Below are 24,477 nucleotides of genomic sequence, written 5' to 3'. Positions count from 1 at the left end.
TTTTTTTAAACTGTGTTTCTGACTTCCTGCTTACAGATCTTGCTGTTCCATCTTTTTATGCCTTAACTCCTTATTTCTAAAGCTGTTGCTACCTTCCTCATTCAGGGCAGTACAGAGACAGAGAGACTGCTACATAAGGGACACTCTCACAATTAAAGTCTAATTAGCCATTGGAGGGTAGCGAGGCTCTCCTTTGTCTCCACTGGCTAAAATGAAAGCTTGGTAATAACAAAGTCCTAAATTCAAGTCCTGCTGCAGCATCCAGAGGGGCAGGCTGGGGGTGGTGGTGCCCTGGCAGAATCCCTGAGAAGGAACAAAGCTCCATGGAGGCAGTTTATTAAGCTATTTGTCCTCAGAAGAAAAACTTAAGTGAACATTTTTTCAGCACTTGACTGCCACTTCATCCATACACTCTTTACAAGTTAAATCACCACCATGTAAATCTGCTGCTAAAGTGAATCACACATTTCAAATACCTGCTTGCAAGAGCTGGGTCTGCTGGGCTTGTGTGCAGCTGAGCTCCTCTGTCGTCTCCCTCAAGGAATCTCGTTCGATGATCAATCTCTAATGGGGCAAAAGAGAAAACTGTGATTGTAGAGGGGGTACAACCTGAAGCTGATTACATAATCACAAGTAAAAGGAGCACAGGTGCAAATTACACACTCAACTAACGTGCTGCTCGTTCAGCACACGTGGCACTCGCTTATGATGACATTCTGAGTGAGGAATTCTAGAAGTGCTACTCTTAAAGTTCTTGTAAAACCTACATATTTTTACTACGCCTCTTTAAAAAGTCAAGTCATTCTGCTTCTGAAAAATGGACAATGTGAATGCAGAGTTAGACAGTGATGCTGGCTACCAACTGATGTTACTGTCTCATTTGACATATCCTGATAATATCAATATTCCTCCATACTCCCCAACAAGCATCAACCATTGTCCTGGAGTATAAAATCTTCACATTTTGAAACTGCAGACTGCCTAAATTAAATGATGAACTACTGAAGAATTTATAAGGCCCGTAAGCAACTGACTTAACTCTTTAGTATTATTATTTTTTTTTTTGCGTTTTGTCCCAGAGCTGAATATTTCTCCACAAAACTCGGCATACAAGGCAATGCTGTCACACATAAATCAACATAAAATGCTGCTTTTTGATAAATGTCACAATGTTTTATATTACATGAGCCTCTACAGTATGTAAATTCACATACTTATTACATACCTACTTGTCTTATCACTCATAATCTGAAAGGCACTTTCTGGAAAAAAACAGAAAGAGGAGCGGCTGGTAATCCGTAGCGTTCACTAGCATGTCATGTCGTTGATGAAGTCCAGGTAGCAGTTTGTCTCCCACAGATCAATATCTGTGTAGTTGTCCCCAGGCAGATATTTCTGTAGGCACATCAGCAACATGAGCGTGTTCAGCACTACGATCAGCTGGGGACCAATCAGCTGACTTTCGTTTTCGATTTCCAGCTTGCTTACGTCAAAATCGGAGTTTGATAAATCAGAGACCAATTCAGCAATAATATACAAAAAATAAATAAATAATATGCACAGGGTATTTTGTTTTGCACATCGGTATCACTCTCTTGTCTGATGTCGATGCCATTCTAGACGGTGTTTGTTCCACGCTACTCATGCACATGGAGGTATTTGATGTTAAGTCGAGTCTAACAGTTCCTTTACCAAAGACGGTCCACCTATAATGCAACGGTGAGTTTCATCGACGCTTACAGCTTTTTATCTCCCTCTGGCCACAAATGTTGACTTTATTTAACTCTTTTAGGGCGGATGTTGACTAAAGTAATTTACAGGACCCTTAAGCAGCTTACTTAACTGAGTTACAAAGACGACACTTGAAATCAAGTCTAAATACATCTGCTTTTTCTCTTCCATCGTATTATATGTACATTCTTTCTGTCTTGTGCCAGTAATTTATAACTTTAATGCATCTGTTTTGTTATTCAAAGAATGTATGGTGCATTTAGTTCAAATGACCAATTTCTATAAATTGTAAAAACAGATACAAGAGTAGATTGCACAGATATGTTCAAAGATCAACGACGCTGAGTGAAGGACTCTTGACCTTCGGGAAACTGGGTCCACACAAAAAAGAAAATTACCTGGCAGACCTAGGTCCATAACGCTGGAAAATGTGGAAGCAGTAAGAGCATCCACTCAGCAATCGCCAAGACGTTCCGCTCGTAACCGTGCCATGGCACTGGGGATATCAAGTGGAGTTTGAGGAGGATTCTGCATGTCGATTTCAAATTGCATCCTTACAAAAATGATGCTGGCTCAAGAATTAAGTGTGAGAGATCATGCCAACCACAGAGCCCTAAGTGCGGAAATTCTTGACCTGGTTTCCGCTTCAGCTGTTCTTCTGAGTTTAAAACCCGTTAAAACAAAACTGTTTTTTATGAACTTTTCAGAAATATATGCAATTTTTTTGAGAGATAGTTTCGTTCATTTTTTAAACCCCTTCAAAATGTGGAAGATATTTATGCCCCACCCTGTACAACCATCCAGTCTAAGCATGTTCATTTTTGTCTCCCTCTACCTTTTCAAGAGCCTTCTATGTAACCTCTCAGGACTACCCTCTATTACTTGTTAGCCCATCACTACATAATGACGATCTAAGGCGCCATGCAAAATAGACAGCATCCTACCAAGAGAGTGCTTTCTCGTAGCTGATGGATTCCTTGCTTTTGTTTTCTAGATTTTGATTTAAAACTATAATGACTGGTTTACAAGGCTGCAAAGTTTTTCCAGTGGTTTGCCATCTTCATTCTGTGAATGCCATACCATACTGAAAATAGTGAAAGGCATCCGACCGTTGTCCAATGATGATCATCCACTCAACTGCTGCATTCCTACAAGCCTTTAGTCTACAAAATGGAACTATTCCACCCTGTGGAACATTCAATGCCCTGCTGCTGACAGTTGGGACCAAATTCACAAAGGCCCAATAAATGTAAAATCTAAGAACAAAAACAGATGGACATCGTCTCACTGCAATTCCTACCAGTTCACAAACTCAAAAATGATGCAGGCCTCAAAAACAAAGGGTAGACCTGCACTTTACTCAAGGATGACCCAAAAAGTAGTAGGCCTCACCACCTCAGGCACCTGGCCCCAAATTCAAAAGGCAGGCTTGTGACCTGAACAGGCCCAAAAATAGAGTAAAGGCTTTTAAGACACCAATATCAAATGGGAAAAAATATGAAATAACCCTCTGTCCAAAGAAAACTACAAAGAGTCACTTTAATATTTTTAAAGATATTTAAAAAATGGGAAGGTACAAAAATTAAGCAAAAATTGTAAAACCTAAAGCAGGGGTCTCTAACACGTCACTCACGAGCTACTTTCCAAGTAGCTCACCAAAGGGTTAATGAATCCTACATAAATTTGAAAATTTGATCAGTCAAATTAGGGGTGGGCGATCTTTCCAAAAAATCATATCACGAGCCTTTTAACACAAAATAACGATCCACAATCTGAATTGCAATCTATGTTTTCAATGTGGCGGACACTTAAGAGAATATCTGGACTCAAACTCATCAAGACCTAAGTAACACTTTATTTTAAATATCAAACAAAGTTGAATTCAATTGTTCTATCGTTTGCTAGCTAAGCGAAGTTAAGGAACACCCCGAAGCTGGCGAGTGAGGAAGGCCCCTCCCCTCGGCCTGTTGTGTGTTTCTCGGATTCACCTAAATAAATCGGTACAGCAAGCGAACTCTGATACATAGCAAAATGAGAGAAGTCACCAAATCAACCGGAATGTTCAAGCAAATTATAGAAAAAAACCCAATTTAAATCCGTTAAGTAGTCCTCTCGTGAAAAGCGGACAGACAGGGGTTGGATTTTATATATTATATATTAATAAACCTTCAAAATAATGTGTAGTTCAAGTTTCAACAGCATTTCTGGAGATTAGTAGAGGCAAATAACTAAGAATCTTCACCAAGCAGCTCTGAAAATGTCTGCTTTGTTTGGGTCTCCATACCTCTGTGAGCCTGACATGAATGTCATGAAATCAAAGTTCAGAACAAGACTGACAGACGAACATTTAAATGACTCCATCAGAGTGAACCTGAGTGGCTCCGCTCCACTCCACCGTACACCTCAGTGCCAGCCATCTGACTAACTACAAAAACGGATCACACATGCGACTGGACCTGTGAATAAAGTGACACAGTGACATGTGACAATATGACAAATGAAGAAGTCATATATGTGGATTTGGAATTGCATTGTTTTGTTTTGACAGCATTCATGTTTAAATTTAATAGCTTGAGATACACGAGAAAATGCATACAGACATAGAAAATGCACTTGCAGGTGAACTCAATATTTTTTGTGACGTTTTAATGCAAAATGTGAGTTGTGGACATCAACATTTTGTAAATGTTCAGGCAAAACAAGAGTATTCAGTTTATTTGGGTTGAAATAAGCGATGAGAATAAACGTTAGAAAACATGAGGAGCTCTCAGCCATTTTCATTTTGTAAAAGGAGCTCTCAGGGGGAAAAAAGGTTGGAGACCCCTGGCCTAAACCAAACAACTCCAAAGAACTCAAACCTAAAAGAAAGTATTTTTGCAATGAAATGGGGATCTGAGCCTGGAATTCCAAATATAAAACAGAAGCAAAAATTAAAAAATGGATTGAAACTGATTTGCAGTGCTGAAGCTTTAGTACAATCAGAAACTTCTCCTCTTATACAGCTGGGCCAGTCGTCCAGCTCCATTATTAGGTGGCCCCACTTAAGCAGGGCAGACAAGGAACACCAAGATACAGAAACCTAATATAATACAAAATTAAAAAAATACCATATCAAAAAAATAAATAAAATACATAGAGAGCAAAGCCAAAAAAAGAATTAAAAACATAATATAAAAATAATATTTAAACAACAAACTCAAGACAGGGATGTAATTTTGACTGAAATGTAACACTTCCCCAGGGATGAGTCTGTGATTGGCTAACCTATGAACTCTCAATGAAACAGTGAAGACAGTTGTGGAGGTTATCAATTTTAAAGAGGAGTCTACGTTTTCAAACAAAAAGCCAAGGCCTCTTTCTGTCCATCAAATTATTCTAAGTCAGGATTTTTAAATGTGCAGCATGCAGAAGTCACCGTTTAGACTTGTTGAAGCAATCAGACATGTGGCTCACCTCACGCTCCTTCAACAGTGCCTCGTTCTTCTCTTCAAACTGCTTTTTCTCAAATGCCACATTGTCAGCCCTTCTTGATTCATCAGCCAGCTTCTTATGCAATTCTTGAACCTTTGACAACAAAAAAAAAAAAAAGAAAGAAACAGAAGGTGAGTTGTTCATGAGGAACCTTTTTCCAAAGACCAGCTTCACAATTTTATGGCACAGCCTTTGATCATCATAGCCCACCCCCTAAACCCCCCCCTGGCACACAACACGCCAGCCACTTTGCGTCTCTGCTGTTCGCCTTGTGAAGAGAGGGTCTGAACGCACACTAAGCAGATGCTCAGAAACCCCCTCTTAAACGGTGATACAATGGGAAACAAATACAGTTTCTTTTACCTCCTTTTTGCTTGATTAGCTGTTCGCTTGCTGCTGTGCTGCGTCATCTGCATGTCGCGCAGAACTTCGAAATTTAAAAGGCTGTACAGCAGCTATCCTTTTGTCTCACGGGATGTTAAAGTGTCTCCGAGAAAATCACGTCTCGTCTCCTTCCAAGACTTTTTTTTATAATAGAGAGATATTATTAATTCTGTTTTTGGCTTGGGTATTTTCTGTATATCAATAATTGTTTGGTTAATTGAACTGTTTGCTAGTTTTCTTTGTTATGTTCCCTGGCTCTTTTATATTGAGCCGAAGCAGGCTCGGACATCTGATCAAGGAACTGGGGTACTGGTCAGCCTCAACAGTACTCAAGCCAAAGCTGATGTAGGATCAGCAGGGCATCTTTGTGTTTGACTCCAGTTTGTTATTTGTGCTTCTTCTTGATATTGGGTTTACTGGATTTGACCTTCATATTTAAGGTACATTCTCTGTCTTGGATTTGTTTGCTTCTTGTTTGCCTTCTAGGCAGTTCTATTCAGTTTCATTGCATTTTTTGCTTTCTGGAATTCCTTTGAATTCCTTCAGTAAGTAATTAAATACGACACTGCTATCATGGGCTGCATTAGGAGTGGGCAGGAGGAGGTGTATAGGAACCTAATCAAGGACTTTGTTAAATGGTGCGACTCAAACCACCTACACCTGAACACCAGCAAAATCAAGGAGCCGGTGGTGGATTTTAGGAGGACCAGGCCCCTCATGGACCCCGTGATCATCAGAGGTGACTGTGTGCAGATGGTGCAGACCTATAAATACCTGGGAGTGCAGCTGGATGATAAACTGGACTGGACTGCCAATACTGATGTGCTGTGTAAGAGAGGACAGAGCCGACTATACTTCCTTAGAAGGCTGGCGTTCTTCAACATCTGCAATAAGATGCTGCAGATGTTCAATCAGACGGTTGTGGCGAGCGCCCTCTTCTATACGGTGGTGTGCTGGGGAGGCAGCATAAAGAAGAGGAACAAACTGGTGAAGAAGGCAGTCTCTATTGTAGGCATGGAGCTGGACAGTTTGACATCTGTGGCAGAGCGACCAGCGCTGAGCAGACTCCTGTCAATCATGGAGAATCCACTGCATCCACTGAACAGGATCATCTCCAGACAGAGGAGCAGCTTCAGCGACAGACTGCTGTCACCGTCCTGCTGCACTGACAGACTGAGGAGATCGTTCCTCCCCCCCACTATGCGACTCTTCAATTCCACCCGGGGGGTTAAACGTTAACATTATACAAAGTTATTGTCGGTTATACCTGCATTGTTATCACTCTTTAATTTAATATTGTTTTTTATCAGTATGCTGCTGCTGGAGTATGTGAATCTATCTATCTAAAGGAACTTTGTTTATTTTTGAATTAGAAGTTTTTAACTGTTTTCATCTTCTCCTTTATTGGACATTTTTGATACTTGTTTGTTAAAAGCCTTTGGATCATTTTTGAATCTAAGCAAGTCTGCAGCAAACCTTTTAAATTAGCGTTCGGGTATTTATGGTGAGGTCTATGGGAAGCCAGAGAGGAGTGAAGGTCTAGTCTGGCTTGTGGTTTTATGAGGCTTACACCTATTTTTAAATTTTGTTGGAGCAGAAATCAAAATACATGCACAAATTATATATACCGCATATAGTCACATACTGTATAAATTGGGTCTTGAAACCCGAAAAATCAATCAGAAAATCAGACCCCGATTTATACGCCCGTTCAAAAATACGACACTTAATTTTTTTTTTTTTTTACATCTTCTTGCCTCCTCCAAAATCACATCAGTTTCTCAGACGTATCGAATTTTGTTGCAGTTGCACAGTTGCCAATTTCTTTCGCCACTTCAGCGTCTTTTAATTTAAAACCAGCTTCATATTTTCTTCTGATTGAACACTCCATCGTAGATAAGGGATGCTCTTACGATAAAGGTGTATGAGGGGGTGAGATACAAAAAAACACAAAACAGTGCAAACGTCGCTTCGGAATAGTCTCCCCTTCCCCACAGGTGTCATCCTTGACAGTACTCTTATCTTTTCAGTCTCACATCAATAACATCTCCCGGTCTACATACTTCCGCTTGCGTAACATTAATCGTATTCATCCCTCCCTCACTCCCCACACCACTGCTATCCTTGTTCATAGTCTTGTCACTTCTCGTCTCGATTATTCCAATTCCCTTTTCTTTGGTCATTCTCGCAAATCTCTTTATAAGCTTGAACTGGTCCAGAATTCAGGTGCCCAACCACATCATTACTAGAACCCCCTCTATTCACCATATCACTCCTGTCTTGCAGCAGCTTCATTAGCTTCCAGTTAAGTTCCGCATTCAATTCAAAATTCTTCTTAACTTTAAAGGCTCTCCACAACCTCGCCCCTGCATATCTGTCTGACCTCCTCCATGTTGCCATTCCCTCCTGCACCCTCAGATCCTCTTCCTTCATCCACTTGACTGTCCCCTTTGTCCGTCTTACCACTATGGGGAGCAGAGCGTTCAGTTGCTTTGCTCCCCAGCTCTGGAACTCACTATCATCTGAGCTTAGACATATTGAATCATTTTCACTTTTCAAATCTAAACTTAAAACTCATTTGTTTAAGACTGCTTTTTCTCTTTGATTATAATTGCTCTGTCTGATTTCAATTTTTGTATTTTAGTTTTGTTTATAATGTGTGTTTTATCTATTGTTTGGTGTCCTTGAGTGTTTAGAAAGGCGCCTACAAATAAATATAATGTATTATTATTATTATTACCGTGTGGTCACGTAGGCACAATAGAGAGAGACAGAGAGAGAGAGGTTAGGAGCACGCGCCGATACAACACATTGCTGCACCCACATAGAAAAAAAAAGGCAGTGTGCTCAGTGGCTCTCTTAGGTGGGCATTAGCATATCATAATCTCTTGGACCAATAGTGTGAGATTTCCACATTCGATTCATACCACCGACATTATAAAATACCAGAAATTATACTGTAAAATCAAGTCCCGACTTATCCGTGGGAGAACTTATCCACGGGTATATATGGTGTCACAGAAGGCTGGGGTTCTTACCCAGCAGGGACGCCTGGAAGGACCGGAAGGTGGCATTTATATCTTCCAGGTCACGAGGGGGCAACCGCCCTAGTTTAGGAGAGGACCACAGGAGAGGAGCAAGGAGGTTCCAACCAGTTGGGACCCATGGCCACCGGGGTGCCTCAAGCCTCATGGAACCTGAGAAACGTTTACTTCCGCCACACCCGGGAAGATGGAGGAAGAGCCTTCCAGGGACGCCCGGAGTGCTTCCGGTGCAAACGGCAGCACTTCCGCCACACTAGGAAGTGCTGCCGGAAGAACGTCATTAGACACCTGGAGCACATCCAGGTAGAAATAAAAGGGGCCACCTCACTACAATCGGGAATGGTAGCAGTACAAAGCTCCAGTGAGGAGAAGTAAGGCGGCTACGGACATTGATAGAAGCCTGGAAGAAGGGTGATTGGTGCTGGGAGCACTGTGTGCTGTGTGGGACTTGATTTGTGTGCTTAATAAACGTGTGTTTTATATAAAGATGTGGTCTCCGACTGGTGGTGTCTGGGAATGTCTCACAACGGTAAATTCCTTAAATTTCTCAATTTTGTCCATTAATTTAGGGCCATATGTTAAATGTGACAGCTGGCAAATACTTTATAGTTATCTGTCAAATTGGATTTCAGACATCTTCCTTGAGGTTTCACTGAAGGCCTCAGTGGTGCTCTGTAAAGGTCCTGTCACATTACACGATTATTCCAGTAATCTTCATTGGTAAACTTTACTTACATAATCTCATTGAGTAGTTGTAGCACACTCTGTTGATCATCAGTCACGTAATCTGGCATCCCTAGAGATTCAGTCCAGCAGTTTGCGAACAGGCTTGATTTTGTGTGCATGAGATAGCCGACAATCAATGAGTGCTCAGCTAGGGGTACAATGCATGCAATGCTGCCACAACATTTTGTCACTTTTTAACTTAGTACTAGACAAAGAGCCCGTTTTGACAACGTAAGATGAAACGGGTATGAGTGGAATAGTAATAAGTATAAGCACCACAAACCTGATATAGGTATATTGAATGAATGCGTAATTAGGCCTCGAGCTGTAGTCGAAATCGCCTTTCAGGCCTCTAGAGCTTTAATCGAAGTCGCCTTTCTCTTTGAATTTTTGCGTCCGTAAATCCACCACCTGCCGCGATGTCGGTCTTGTAAGGTTTTTCGGGCAGCTGCGCAGAAGGCGACTGCGCATCACGGGATGGAAGGACAATCCCGACCGCTTTTATATAGTGAGATGTCTAAACATGAGGGTTCCTGGATTGAAACACAATGTAGGTGTTATCTTTAAAACCATTTTGTCTTTTAAATTTGCACATTACAACACCATGCAAAACCTGTTTCTTTAAAGCTTAAAAGTACTGGAAGATGAAAGCAGTTTCTAAATATGATGGATACTTAGAAATTCATTTATGCATTTATTATTAGTAGGATTGACCACTGCAATACTTTATTCACTGCCTGTTCAAATCATTCTTAATGCTGTATTCAGTATTCTCTGCACATTGAGGAAAGTCCAATAGACTGGAAAATACCAAATATTATCCTGTTTTATAAAACGGGTAATAAGGCAAATCCAAGTAACTACATCTCAGTAAGCTTGACATGCAGCACAGGTGAATTAATGGAAGAAATTACAGAGGACAAGATTGAGCAGCACGTCAAGAAAAGGTGTGTTAGCAAATAGAACAGGATCAGACTCGGAAGGTCAAGTTTTACTAATATGTTGGAATTCTATGCATAAGCAGTCTAATGCGATTTCTCCAGAGCAGAAAGATTTTCTACAAATATGTGCCAAGGGTTTATATCTGTACTCACTAACTTTTTTTATGCACTTAGTGATAAATGTTACCTGGTTCTGATGATTTGGTGATAGGTTTCAGCCTACTTAATCTAAGCAGTACTTATCCCTCTATAATTTCCAAGTCATTAAGTATCTCCTCAGCAGCCCCTGTTACTTTTGGGAGGTTGACAGTTCTTCACGTTTAAAATTCAGTTTCAATAAATAGATGGAAACTTGTTAATGAATGTTTAATCATGTAAGGTCCTGTGCTCTTTACTCTTTACTGTGAAGACCTTAACAAAATGTCCACAGGCCATGTGACTGTCTCAGTATGGCTGCCGAGTTAAAGTTGTCTTCATCATGGTCATCTCTTCATGACCAAATGGTGAAAGAGAGAGAGAGGTAAGACAAGGTGACTTTATACTACAGGGAGATTCACTCGAAAGAGGCCCTGAATATTCTGTTGCAACTCCCGTTAGGATGAAGTAATCTGAACCAACAAAATACGCTCTATACCTTGACATATGTGTAATCGATTGCATTAAATGTGATGCTGGAAGCGGTTTCCGTTTTCTGCCAGACACAATTTGACGCAGCGCTCCATGTTCCTGAACGTATTGGCAAGTGTGTAGGTGGGGGTAAATAGCAGCAATTTCACGTTGGATGTTTTCCTTCAAATCATCCACAGTGCAAGGCTTGTTCTGATAAGACTTTTTCTTTGAGCATACCCCAAAGGAAGAAGTCTGGTGGTGTCAGATCCGGCAACCGAGGTGGCCAAAGCCCCTTTGAAATTTTCCTGTTGCCAAAGAAGGATTTAGTTTCTGCCATGCTCCTTGCCAATGAGTGACACGTTGCTCCATCTTGCTGGAAGTACCTTCCGATCATCCAGTTGATTCTGAAATCGCTTAAACGAATTGGTGACCCAATAGGTTCGCTCCATGAAGACTGTGGACGCTGAGGGTCAGGAACGACTGGAGACCTTTAGATTGAAAGAAGCTTTTTCATTCTTGGTGAGTAGGAGGCTGCAGCAGCTGGTGCAGTCAGCCTCACATTACAGGGAGTTTCTCTCTTTTATACTAGACCTGTTTACACGTTCGAAGCAGAACTTATCATAGCAAGCTTTAGTGATCAATACCTTATTTTGCTTAGGTATGCAATGTTTTTGCACAACAGCCGGGAGAAATTAGCTACATACCCAAGTCTTTAGCAATATGCTCAAAAGAGTTTAAGCAAGAGTTCAGAAACCGGTCACAGCTGATTTCGTAATATCACAGGGTGTTCTGTTATTATCAAGAGGTCAGCAGTTTCTTTATAAATGATGCAAGTTAGTCCCTTAATTCTGCGCACAAGCTTAATTCTTGAGGAACAAATCATGTAGAAGTAATGAATCATATAGCTCTCTGCAACATGATTAATACAAAATACAGTCCTTGGTATTGTGAATTAAATACTTATAATCACTACAGTAAATGTTTTTCTTTCTCAGTTCGCGCTGCTCAATACTGTACACCACCATCCTGATGAGAAGACAAATGACTGAGTGAAGGGGTACGGGCGGTACGCACCCAGAAGTTGCAAACGGAGGTTAAACATCGTGATGGCTGTCTGGTGCCTACCTTATCGCTCTGATGCAGGGACATCCCGGCTTATTCGAAGCTCCGTATACTGAGGAGCACATTGCACGTTGTTGCGTTCAGATTGCTTCGTTCAAGCGAGAGTTATTACAGAATATTTGGGACCTCCTTCGAGTGAATCTCCCTGTATTTTTACTTATCAAATATATTCATCAAATTAAATGCAACATATCACACCATCACATGGCAAACTTCACATAAAAGATACAAAGTTTTTCTTAATTAATTAAACCACAAATGCACAGAATAAATGACTGTGTGTGGCAGAGAGCAGGATTTAAGGAACTGCAAATATCAGTTTGATATTATGTTGGAGAGTCTAGGTGAATAGGATGGACAAGCCTGTTGGACTGAATGGCCTGTCCTCGTCAAAACTAGTCTAATGTACTAAGATTGATATAAACAAATTTTAACAAAGGCTCATTCCAGTGACACAGGCCCTAAACCAGATAGAATACAAACTTCATTCTTTTTACCCACATACCACCAAGCCTTGTGTCTTGTGTGTCCCCCATTCTGTTGCATGAATGGCTCACCTGCCTCTTGTAAGTTTCCAGCTGAGCACGGGTTGCATTAGCTTTTCGCAGCTCCTCCTCCAGACTGACCGTGTTCTGCATGTACATCATGTTTTTGTCCTCCAGTGTCTTCACCTGCCGTCGCAGGTCACTCAGCCCCTCGAGCTTCTTCCTGTACGCCTCAACAGCCGCTTCCAGCTTCACTACTCTGTCAGAGCAGTTCCTGAAGTGAAGTTTGAGAAGTACAAAATCAAAATGCGCCACTCCCTTGAAAATAAAGATAGCTCTACGTCTTAAGACAGATCAATGGCAAACTGAATCTCTGCCACACATTTTGAATAACATCATCTTCACCTGAGTAAGTAACAAGCACATATTAAATTTGTTAACAGTGCACTTGTACTCATGCCCATCCCTCTATCATGGTAGTTACCTCAGGACATCAAGCTCATCCTTAAGGGCTCGTGACTCCTCTGCCAGACTTGTCAGCTCATTATTTCTGTGCTGCAGTTCAATAAGTTGCTTCTCCAGCTCTTCACAGTGGATTCGGTAGTCATCCTTTGCTGCTTCCAGCCTGCACGTAAAGCACATATAGAGTTACTCAGGTAGACAATATGTGACAATCAACATAATAGATTACACTTTGGCAATTTTAAAAAAGTATTATCTAGGGTGGCACGGCAGGGCAGAGGTTTGCACTGCAGCCTCACAGATCCATTTGAAGCATTCTGGCAGATTGCAGCTGGTTTTCCTCCAGGACCCATCAGTAGGGTGAGCATTCATCCTCCCATCCCATCAAAAACAGTGAGGAGCAGGTTGTTATTAAATGCAAATTATACACATTAAAGAAGTAGTTTTCTATTTATTGTAACAAATGACAAACAAATGGTCACCCCAATTACATAGATTGAGATGATAAAGTCATTATTAATAAACACAACTGACTGTTTGGGCCTAACAAAAGAAAACCAAAATGAAACAAATGTGCAGGCTTTTAGTGTCTGCAAGGAAGCTTCATTTGAAAAGGCTAATGTGTTTCAGGAATTATTCTCTTCTTCAGAGCTACGACCCGCTTAAATAAAAATAATATTTAGCAAATAAGAAGAAATTAATAAAACTCAACAGTACACAATAAGGCTTTTAAAGGTAATGAGAAAGCAGACTGTATTAAGGATACAGAATGACAGCATTTGACATTAAACCATTAAGAAAGGGAAAAACTGTCAGAAGAAGCCAGGTTTATGATCTAGAATTTATCTAATATATAAAGCAGAGTCGATGTTTGTTTGTCAGCCATACAAATCTGCACCGGGCGTCCGATCGCCACCACACTGGGCATGGGGCTGCTTTGTGACCAGGCGGAGGTCATGGGGTTTGTTTGGTTGGGAAAAATGTCCTTGGTCAAGCGCTGGACACCTTTTGACTGACACAACTTTCGCAAAAAGTCCTCGTACTTATCATTGACAAGATGGCCGCACGTTACAACAGACGTTAACGGTGGCGCCATCTAGCAGTACGTTTGGTCCCTGTGCATCGCTCTTTACCAATGTTCCTTTAAATTGTATGAGAAAGCCAACTGCTTTCATCACGTGAAGGTGAACTGGTGTATGGATGTAAAATGTGAATGACCCAGTGTGAGTAACTGGCTTTCCGTATTTGTGCTGCTATTTGCTCACTTTCCGACTCAAAGTAAGATTTCAGTCTTGGTCTTTCTGAATGACTGGTGCTCTTTGTTCGCTTTCCGACGTATTGTAAATAACGTACATTCATCTCACTCTGGTGCTTATTCCGTATGTAATGCCATGTGACACATTATAATTGTCCTGCTTTTCGCTACTATACCCATGCCACCAAAAAAAAGACATACAGTAGCATTAGAAAGTCCACTTCCGATGCCACAAAAAGTCTATTTCACGACCGTCTCAAACCTTGCGCAAGACGTCAACATGTTTTCATACAAAGAATTCCGCTGATTCAGAATGATTTACCCTTTGATTTCAAAAGGCTAGAATTTCCTATTCGTTTGGATTTTGCTATGTGAATTACTAAGGCTGAAGGGCAATCACTCCATGTTAAAGACATCAATTTGGAAAATCCATGATTTTCACACAGACAACTCTACGTTACATGTTCTAGAAGTGGGCAATTTGTTCATTGTCAGAACCCCAGGACAACACAAAAAATATACTGTATCCAAAGCCTCTAAAATGACCACTTATATTACCTATTACAATAAAATGTCAATCAGAAAAATGTTTGTTCGATTTCTATCTTCTGTTTCTTTCACGAGAAGGCCTGGCTCACTCGCAGTCTCCGCTCTGATTCATCCCAAAGATGTTCTATCGGGTTGAGGTCAGGGCTCTGTGCAGGCCAGTCAAGTTCCTCCACACCAAACTTGCTTGTCCATTCCTTTATAGACCTCGCTTTGCACTGGTGCGTGTGCAGTCATGTTGCCATCCCTAAACTGCTCCCACAAAGTTGGGAGCATGAAATTGTCCAAAACGGCTTCATATACTGAAGCATTAAGAGTTCCTTTCAACCGCCAAACCCAGACTCGTCCATCGGATTGCGTGATTTTTCACTCCAGAGGATACGTCTCCACTAGATTACAGTGCCGGTGGGCTTTACACCACTGCATTAGATACTTTGCATTGCACTTGCTGATGTAAGGCTTGGCTGCAGCTGCTCGGCCATGGAGACCCATTCATTCCATGAAGCTCTCACTCTATGCTGCACTGTTCTTGAGCTTTATGGGGTTTTTCACTAATGACTGTGCAGAAAGTTGGCGACTTCGGCATAACTCAGCATGCACTGTCCCCGCTCTGTGATTTCATGTGGCCAACCACTTCGTGGCTGAGTTGCTGTTGTTCCCAGTTGCTTCCACTTTGTTATAGCTGTCAGTGGTATACTTAGTAGCGAGGAAATTTCACAAATGGACTTATTGCACAGGCAGCATCCTATTACGGTGCAACGCTTGGATTCACGGGGTTTCTTCTGAGAGCGACCCATTCTGTCACAAGTGTTTGTAGAAGCTGTCTGCATGCCGAGGTCCTCAATGTTATACACCTGTGGCCATGGAAGTGATCAGAACAACTGCATTCAACGATTTGGAAGGGGTCCCAAAAGTTTGGGCATTAAAGTGTATACTGTATATCCAAAAGGTCACTGTTGCTGGCAGTTCATTTTGAATGTGCAAGGGAATGATGAGATCTTGTACTTTGTGCGTCTGTTTCTTTTTTCATACTCTGTTTTGGCCTGTTTAGTTTAGGAATTTGGTTGCATTGGATTACCTTATTTTTTTAGGCAAATCCTTTTGTCGTTGTGCTCCACAGAGTTTCATTTTTATTGAAGAACACTTTTGTGATATTAAACTTTATTTTATAGTGATTCTGCCGGACCCATTTTGTTTGTAGCCAGGATTTTTGATGGGACTTCACCATGAAGTTGCCATTTTTAGAGGTGGTTGGGACACCCATTGTTAGCATGTTTGCTTTTCAGCCAGAGCTTTCTTCATTGCCACACTTCTATGAGGGCCCTCAGTGTGCAGACTGTTGAGCGGTGAATGTCCTCTCCGGAGTGACAGTTGGCATCACAGTAGCCTCTCTGATCTGGCTGGGTGACTGTGGTTTACTTTTTTTTCTTTCCCCACATTTCTGTATGGTGGACTGCACTGAGCTCCCAGGTTTGCTCACTACCTTTGAGGTGGTCTTGTCGCTCTTACCCAGATCTGTGCTTCTCTAGAATTCCATCCCCAACTTGTATCGATAGCTCTAATGCCTCCAGTTTAGTTTGTTCTCTAGCATTCCTTTGGATCTTAGGAACAAAGGAGGGGGTTTTATCCTCATGAATTCACTGAGAAAAGGTGAGCTGGCAGGTGGAGACCACCAAAAAAAAAAAAACAAAAACAAAAAAATTTTGGCCAAGTGACACACAGGATCTGAACATAGAGAGTCCCAAATTTTTAAAGTTGACTTTTCCCTTTAGCAAATAGTTAAATGGCTTTCAGTTTTGTTTCTTTTGCTTTCGCGTGTGCACTGCTGTGTTGATGAGCTGGAATAATTCATTCTTTGTTATGAAAATGCAATTTGATTTTCGTTGTGAAATTTTACACCTTTTATGTAAGATTCTGGACTTGTTTTTGGGCATTTTCTCATATTCTGGCATCTACATTTAACCTTAGTTTGGTGAGTAGTAGTTAATTTTGCAATATCATTTGAGCTGGTTTAAACGACATTTTGTACTCCCATCGCAACATAAACATCCAATTTTGTAAGAAGTGCGTCCTTAGAGGTCGTGGCTTTTGTTATTGTCTCCACGGGTTGGTTTGTTGATGGGCGGGCAGTTAGATTAGATTAGATTAGATTGATAGATACTTTATTAATCCCTAGGGGAAATTCACATACTCCAGCAGCACCTTACTGATAAAAAACAATATTAAAGAGTAATAAAAATGCAGGTAAAAACAGAGAATAACTTTGTATAATGTTAACGTTTACCCCCCCAGGTGGAATTGAAGAGTCACATAGTATGGTGGAGGAACGATCTCCTCAGTCTGTCAGTGGAGCAGGACAGTGACAGCAGTCTGTCGCTGAAGCTGCTCCTCTGTCTGGAGATGATCCTGTTCAGTGGATGCAGTGGATTCTCCATGATTGACAGGAGTCTGCTCAGCGCCCGTCACTCTGCCACAGATTCCAAACTGTCCAGATATGTGCCTACAATAGAGCCTGCCTTCCTCACCAGTTTGTTCAGGCGTGAGGCGTCCTTCTTTATGCTGCCTCCCCAGCACACCGTCGCATAGAAGAAGGCGCTTGCCTCAACCGTCTCATAGAACATCTGCAGCATCTTATTGCAGATGTTGAAGGACGCCACCCTTCTAATGAAGTATAGTCGGCTCTGTCCTCTCTTGCACAGAACATCAGTATTGGCAGTCCAGTCTAATTTATCATCCAGCTGCACTCCCAGGTATTTATAGGTCCGCACTCGGTCAACTCTGATGATCACGGGGTCCGTTTATAATGTCATCGAAAGCTTTATTTCTTATTCGAGTTTGCGGATTCTTTTTAAAGCCTTAAAATTCTCTGTTCTTTTATTTACTGTATAAGGCTTTTGATTCGTACTCTTTGTTTTTCTTGTTTTTACTTTGATTTGTGTCTCACCATTTGGCTTTAACACTAGAATTACCAGAGTCTACGAAAAAACCCGTAGATCCGGCCCACCTTAAAACCGTTCTCAGCTCTCTTTTGTCTTCTAAGTGTGCTGATTAACACCAGCAGCTAGCAGCCGGCTATTCCATCCCCCACCGCCGCAGAACGTTCACTAAGTTTTCCCAGCTCATGCCTTGTTTGATTATCTGGGAGCGACTGCACTGCTGGAATTTTAGAGTGTTAATAATAGGTCGCTATTTGGAACACACGCAGTTCATGTCTGTGTAAACACATTTTTAAAGCACAAACGTTTTTCATATTTTACTAGTAAATGACAAAATGTAGGCATAAACTATATAATGTATGAAGCCTGAAGTCCAAAGATCAAGTAAACACTTTCACAAAAGGTTCAAAGATGAAACAACATCTTCCGTGGCGTAGCGGTAAGATTTGCTGACTTGTAATGAAGAGTCCTCGGTTCAATCCCCACTCACTCCTATATTTGACGTTTTCAGTAGTGAGCTCCTGTTTTTGTTAATATTATACAGTACACACATACGTTTGGTTTGCGTCTGTAACACACGGTGTGCATTTATAGGACTTGTAAAAGTTACCGTTTTTTTTTTTACTTTTATTCTCTCTAAATCACGACCACGATACATACTACCAAGGGGGATCTGACGCTGTTATTTTTTATTTGAAACAGAATAACTGGAGATGTGAGTGGTGTTTTGAAACAATGGAACTGGACATTCTCTTATCTGGAGGATATAAAAGCTGACACACAAACGCTGGCGAATCTGCCTTCTTCATATCTCACCGTCACTTGATTTTTTTTTTATTCAGTTTTATTGAGTGTTCCTGCTTATGCTGAATTAGTGTGCACTTTATGGTGTATGATGTCAAAAAAAAAAAACACAGACGTAGGTATATATGATATTTGGAATTATTCGTTTTATGACCTGTATAGTACATTTTGGAAAACTTTGTGGCACGGATGCAACATTATTCATATTATTCATATTCATTCGCATAACATCTTGCGTTTTGTAATCAGTGACTGCGTGTTTTTTTTCCCGATCTTGCCAGTCCCCACATGTTGCTGTATGCGGTTTCTTTTGTACTCCAGGACATGCAGGGGACAGAATAGTACAGAGCAGTAACTTCAGCTCTATATGCAATCATCAGATTCAAATGTTAACAGTTCACACACACGCAAGGATAGTATTTCCTACATTTACAACGTGTGTACCTGTTACAATGTACACGCTTCTCTCTATGCTGTGGTTCCTATTACACACCTGAAAGAAAGAGACAATATATGTGAAAACGTCATCGCACTAATGCAATATTATTTGAAAACGAACAGCGTCAGATCGGGTGTGGATTTATGTTGGCGCTATTACTGAAAGAAAAAAAAGATGAACATGTGCGTTGATACTGCAGCACTGAAAAGCTCACGCGCTGTAACATCAGCCCCCCCACCCCCCCATGATCTGACTCTAAGTAACAGCGCAAGTACAGACGCAAACCAAGTGCATGTGTGTACTGTATAATATTAACAAAAAGAGCAGCTTACTACTGAAAACGGCAAATATAGGAGTGAGTGGGGATCGAACCGGTGACTCTTGATCACACTTGGTTTGCGTCTGTACTTGCGCTGTTACTTAGAGTCAGATCAGGGGGAGGCAGGAGGCTGATGTTACAGCGCGTGAGCTTATTCAGTGCTGCAGTATCAACGCACTTGTTCATTTTTTTTTTCTTTCAGTAATAGCGTCAACATAAATCCACACCCGATCTGACGCTGTTCGTTTTCAAATAATATTGCATTAGTGCGATGACGTTTTCACATATATTGTCTCTTTCTTTCAGGTGTGTAATAGGAACCACAGCATAGAGAGAAACGTGTACATTGTAACAGGTACACATGTTGTAAATGTAGGAAAGACTATCCTTGCGTGTGTGTGAACTGTTAACATTTGAATCTGATGATTGCATATAGAGCTGAAGTTACTGCTCTGTACTATTCTGTCCCCTGCATGTCCTGGAGTACAAAAGAAACAGCATACAACAACATGTGGGGACTGGCAAGATCGGGAAAAAAAACACGCAGTCACTGATTACAAACCACAAGATGTTATGCGAATGAATATAAATAATATGAATAATGCTGCATCCGTGCCACAAAGTTTTCCAAAATGCACTATACAGGTCATAAAACGAATAATTCCAAATATCATATATACCTACGTCTGTGTTTTTTTTTTTTTTTTTTTTTTTTTTGACATCATACACCATAAAGTGCACACTAATTCAGCATTAGCAGGAACACTCAATAAAACTGAATAAAAAAAAATCAAGTGACGGTGAGATACGAAGAAGGCAGATTCGCCAGCGTTTGTGTGTCAGCTTTTATATCCTCCAGATAAGAGAATGTCCAGTTCCATTGTTTCAAAACACCACTCACATCTCCAGTTACTCTGTTTCAAATAAAAAATAACAGCGTCAGATCCCTGGGTGGGGGGGGGGGGGGGGGGAGGGCGGTAGTATGTATCGTGGTCGTGATTTAGAGAGAATAAAAGTTAAAAAAAAAAAAAAAAAAAAAAAAAAAAAACGGTAACTTTTACAAGTCCTATAAATGCACACCGTGTGTTACAGACGCAAACCAAACGTATGTGTGTACTGTATAATATTAACAAAAACAGGAGCTCACTACTGAAAACGTCAAATATAGGAGTGAGTGGGGATCGAACCGAGGACTCTTCATTACAAGTCAGCAAATCTTACCGCTACACCAAGGAAGATGTTGTTTCATCTTTGAACCTTTTGTGAAAGTGTTTACTTGATCTTTGGACTTCAGGCTTCATACATTATATAGTTTATGCCTACATTTTGTCATTTACTAGTAAAATATGAAAAACGTTTGTGTTTTAAAAATGTGTTTACACAGACATGAACTGCGTGTGTTCCAAATAGCGACCTATTATTTCCACTCTAAAACTCCAGCAGTGCAGTCGCTCCCAGATAATCAAACAAGGCATGAGCTGGGAAAACTTAGTGAACGTTCTGCGGCGGTGGGGGATGGAATAGCCGGCTGCTAGCTGCTGGTGTTAATCAGCACACTTAGAAGACAAAAGAGAGCTGAGAACGGTTTTAAGGTGGGCCGGATCTACGAGTTTTTTCGTTGACTCTGGTAATTCTAGTGTTAATAGCCGTGAGGTGTCCTGACTATTTTTTCCTAACTACACACGTTCTCCCAGCAACTTATCAACTATTTATTGCCATCGTCACAGCCATAATACAGGGTGGCCCATATTTATGTATATGATTGAAAGGTGCCATTGTTAGGAAACTACCAATGTTATTATCAAGTAACATAATGGGAGATGAACATTAAGAACCTTAAATGTTTTGCCTCCTCTGTTCTCCATGGCGTGGTTTCACCAATGCACCATCCAGATCGATACATGCCTGAAGGCGAAGAGTAACGTTGTCACAGGCAGCCTGTTACATATGTACTGGTATCCTCTGAAATTCTTCTGTGATAGCTGCGCGTACCTCAGCCATATTGTGGATGCGATGTTGATGCAGCTTGTCTTTTAGGTAAACCCACAGGAAAAAGTCTGGTGGGGTCAAATGGGGAGACCGAGCCGGTCACTACACGGGCCAGCATCAGCCGATCAAGCATTGCAACAATGCTTCGTTCAACCACTGTCGCACTGATATGGCATAGTGTGGGGCGCTATTCTGTATTCAAAACACAGCAGGGGTTGCCCGGTCCATCGCATTGTTACTCCCATTCTCAGTCTACACAGTGATGCCATTTTTGACGTGTGTCGCACAGTAGTTTAAATGCTACAGCCTGTGAAACGTCATATACATAAATATGGGACACCCTGTACTTTAATACATTGTAAATATCTTAAGACACACTGTATGAATGAATTCAAAGGACATCACTGTCAATCAATGACCCTGTGTACATCTGGACACTGCTTTACAAAGACATTGAGCTTAAATAAAATCAAACTACAAAAGAAGAGTCCCACACCTGAAGTTTTCCTCCTGCAGCTGCTCAAACTGCAGCTGCGTCTGCCAAATCTTTCTTCCAGATGGAGTGTTGGGATCATCAAAGGAGTCCAGCTGGTTTGCTCGATCTGTCAGCACATCATTCTCGGCCAGCAGACAGTTCCTTTCTTCTTGCAGGGAAGCCACCTGGAGAGAACAGGAAACAGGTTCAAAACATGGGTACCTAGTCCTTCTCTGAGGGTGCCTTCCACTCCCCCTCGGCCTAAACGCTCAGCCACTAGAGACCAGTGGAGATCCTGCTGACCCAGGGACCAAAGCCTTTAACTTCAAGTTGGGTCAGAAGGATCAAACAGCACATCACCTCAATACCTTCTTTTTCAAACTGTAACTTTATGGAATTTAACTTGGGGTATGTCACCTCTTTATCTTCAGGTTTATGCTTGCATTATTAAAATGGACAAAACTGGGACCTGCTGATCTTTCAGTCCATTCCCTGTGACGTACTGACTGGACGTGCAAAGCTCTCTGGGACTGCAATGACAACGGAAGGCACAATCAAAAATAAAGCCTGTTGGACAAACTGCACTCACACACCCAACACAATCTCGCCTCTCTGAATTTGTCTCCCAACCGTCCAACTTGAGCTGACCCTCTAATGTCCTCATTTCTAATCCTGTCCATCCTCATCACGCCCAATGCAAATCTTAGCATCTTTATCTCTGCCACCTCCAGCTCTGTCTCCTGTGCCACCATCTCCAGCCAATATAACACAGCTGGTCTCACTACTGTCCTGTAGACCTTCCCTTTCACTGTTGCTGATAACCATCCGTCACAAATTACTCCTGACACTCTTCATTGATAAGTATTATTTTGTTGTGGATTCACGGTTATAAGACACATACAGTATTTCTGTTCTGCCCTCGGAATCAGATCTTGAATTGTATTTCAGTATTTGTTTGCTTGGGCTACATTTAAGGCAACTACTTTTTGTTCTTCTGAGCATTCTTATTTGATTTTTTTATACTTTAGTATATAAATCTCTCTATTATATTAAAAAGGTTTTCTGTCATGTCAACATTGTTCAGCCTTGACCTCTCCTCTTCACAATGCCTGCCAAATCATTACTCCTACTGTGCACATCCTCTCTCCATCCCACCCCGTGACACTCTCGGTGCCGACTCGTCCTTCAATGCAGTCGGTTATAATGGCAAGGCAGAAAAGCAAATTATCTATTCAAGAATGATGAATTTTAGATTGCAATAGAAAAAAGTAGCAAGAGCTGATAACGAATTTTGAAAAAAAAAAATGAACAAAAAAGAGCTGCATATAAGAAAAATCAAGAACAGAGAATCAAGAGAATGGTCCAATAACCGAAAAAGAGAAAAATATCCCAAACAATATGCAAACAGAAATGAAAAAAAAGCAACGTTTATAGAACTTAAGTTAGAGGATAAAGTAATTCATAATATTGTCTTTGATGAGGTGTTAATGTAATTAAATTTTTTATTTACTTTTTATTATCTTTTACGTTTTTACTTTTTACTACGTCTTACTATTCTTTGGTATATAAAATAGACAGCTGTAGTGAAATACTCAAGTAACTGATTTTCTATTTGTAATAACTAAGCACTAAACTGTCTTCCTCCCACGTCCCGCATACTCTTCTATATACCATTTCTTTAAATACAATCGCTTTTTCTAACTGAGGAGCGCCCCAACACCCTTCAAGCGGCTCAGCCACATGGAGAGCTAATGGAAAAAGTGGAAAAGTTTAAATATTTAGGATCAGTGGTAGCCCAAGAGGAACAATTAGATGCAGAGATAATCCATAGACTGCAGTGTGAATGGAACAACTGAATGAAGGTATCAGGAGTATTGTATGATTGAAAAGTTAATGTAAAGGTTTTTATGACCACCAATAAAGCATGGAGCTGAGACATGGGCAGAAAAAGGAGCTCAAGAGAAGAAGTTAGATGTGTCAGAAATGATAAAGTTAAGATGGACGTGTGCAGTTTCAAAAAAGGACAGAATAAGAAATGAGAGAATGAAAGGTACAACAAAAGTGGAAGAGACGTCTAAGAAGGTACAGGAAAGTTGTTTGAAGTGGTATGGACATGTGATGAGGAGAGGCAATGAACATGTGGGGAAAAAAGTGATGGGCATAATAATAGAGAGGAAGAGAAAGTGATGGAGGCTGAAGTGAAATTGGATGGATAATGTAAAAGAAAATTAGAAGTAAAAGGGTTTGACTGGAGAGGTGGTGCAGGACCATGCTGTGTGGAGGTCATTGATGAAGAATATCGACCTCACACAGAAGGGGGAAAAGCTCAAGAGGAAGATCTAGCAGTAATACAGTCAATCCCTTCTTGTTTATCTATATATGTAAAAGGCAAAGCCCTCACTGACTCCTCACTAATTCTCCCACTTTCCATATAGATGGGAAGCTGAAATTTTGCGTGCTCACTCCTTGCAGTGTACTGGTTAGCTATGTCTCATGTCCTATTGCAACACCCAAGGGGGTGAAACGGGTTGTAGCAGTGCTACTTAAGAACTGCATCTCCCAGCAGTCCCTGTTGGGGCTGCTGGGGTCAAAGGTAGCCACAGGCAGTTAAAAGGAGGGCAGAGGGCAAAGAAAAAGAGGTTTGTTTGTTTTGTTTTGGTTTTGTTGCGGTTATCTGTCGTTTCTGCCTGCTGTTATTGGTTTTCTAATCTTTTTGTCCTGGACTGTATTGGTTTGTTG

General features: G+C 41.0%; 1 protein-coding gene across 1 annotated transcript in view; it reads right to left on the bottom strand.

The window, feature by feature from the left end:
• hook1 (hook microtubule-tethering protein 1) overlaps window positions 1–24,477 on the bottom strand; it is a 197,464-nt gene that overhangs the window by 59,226 nt on the left and 113,761 nt on the right. Inside the window, exons 9-13 of the mRNA XM_028810785.2 lie at window positions 21,760–21,923; window positions 12,998–13,138; window positions 12,586–12,787; window positions 5,185–5,295; window positions 477–564 (exon numbers count right to left, since the gene is read on the bottom strand). Coding sequence (XP_028666618.1) covers window positions 477–564; window positions 5,185–5,295; window positions 12,586–12,787; window positions 12,998–13,138; window positions 21,760–21,923 — 706 coding nt within the window. The remainder of the gene's footprint in view (window positions 1–476; window positions 565–5,184; window positions 5,296–12,585; window positions 12,788–12,997; window positions 13,139–21,759; window positions 21,924–24,477) is intronic.

Source organism: Erpetoichthys calabaricus, chromosome 10 (assembly GCF_900747795.2).
Source record: "Erpetoichthys calabaricus chromosome 10, fErpCal1.3, whole genome shotgun sequence".
Lineage (NCBI taxonomy): Eukaryota > Metazoa > Chordata > Cladistia > Polypteriformes > Polypteridae > Erpetoichthys > Erpetoichthys calabaricus.
The sequence above is the reverse complement of the archived record's forward strand: the minus strand, read 5'-3'. Positions and strand labels throughout refer to the sequence as shown.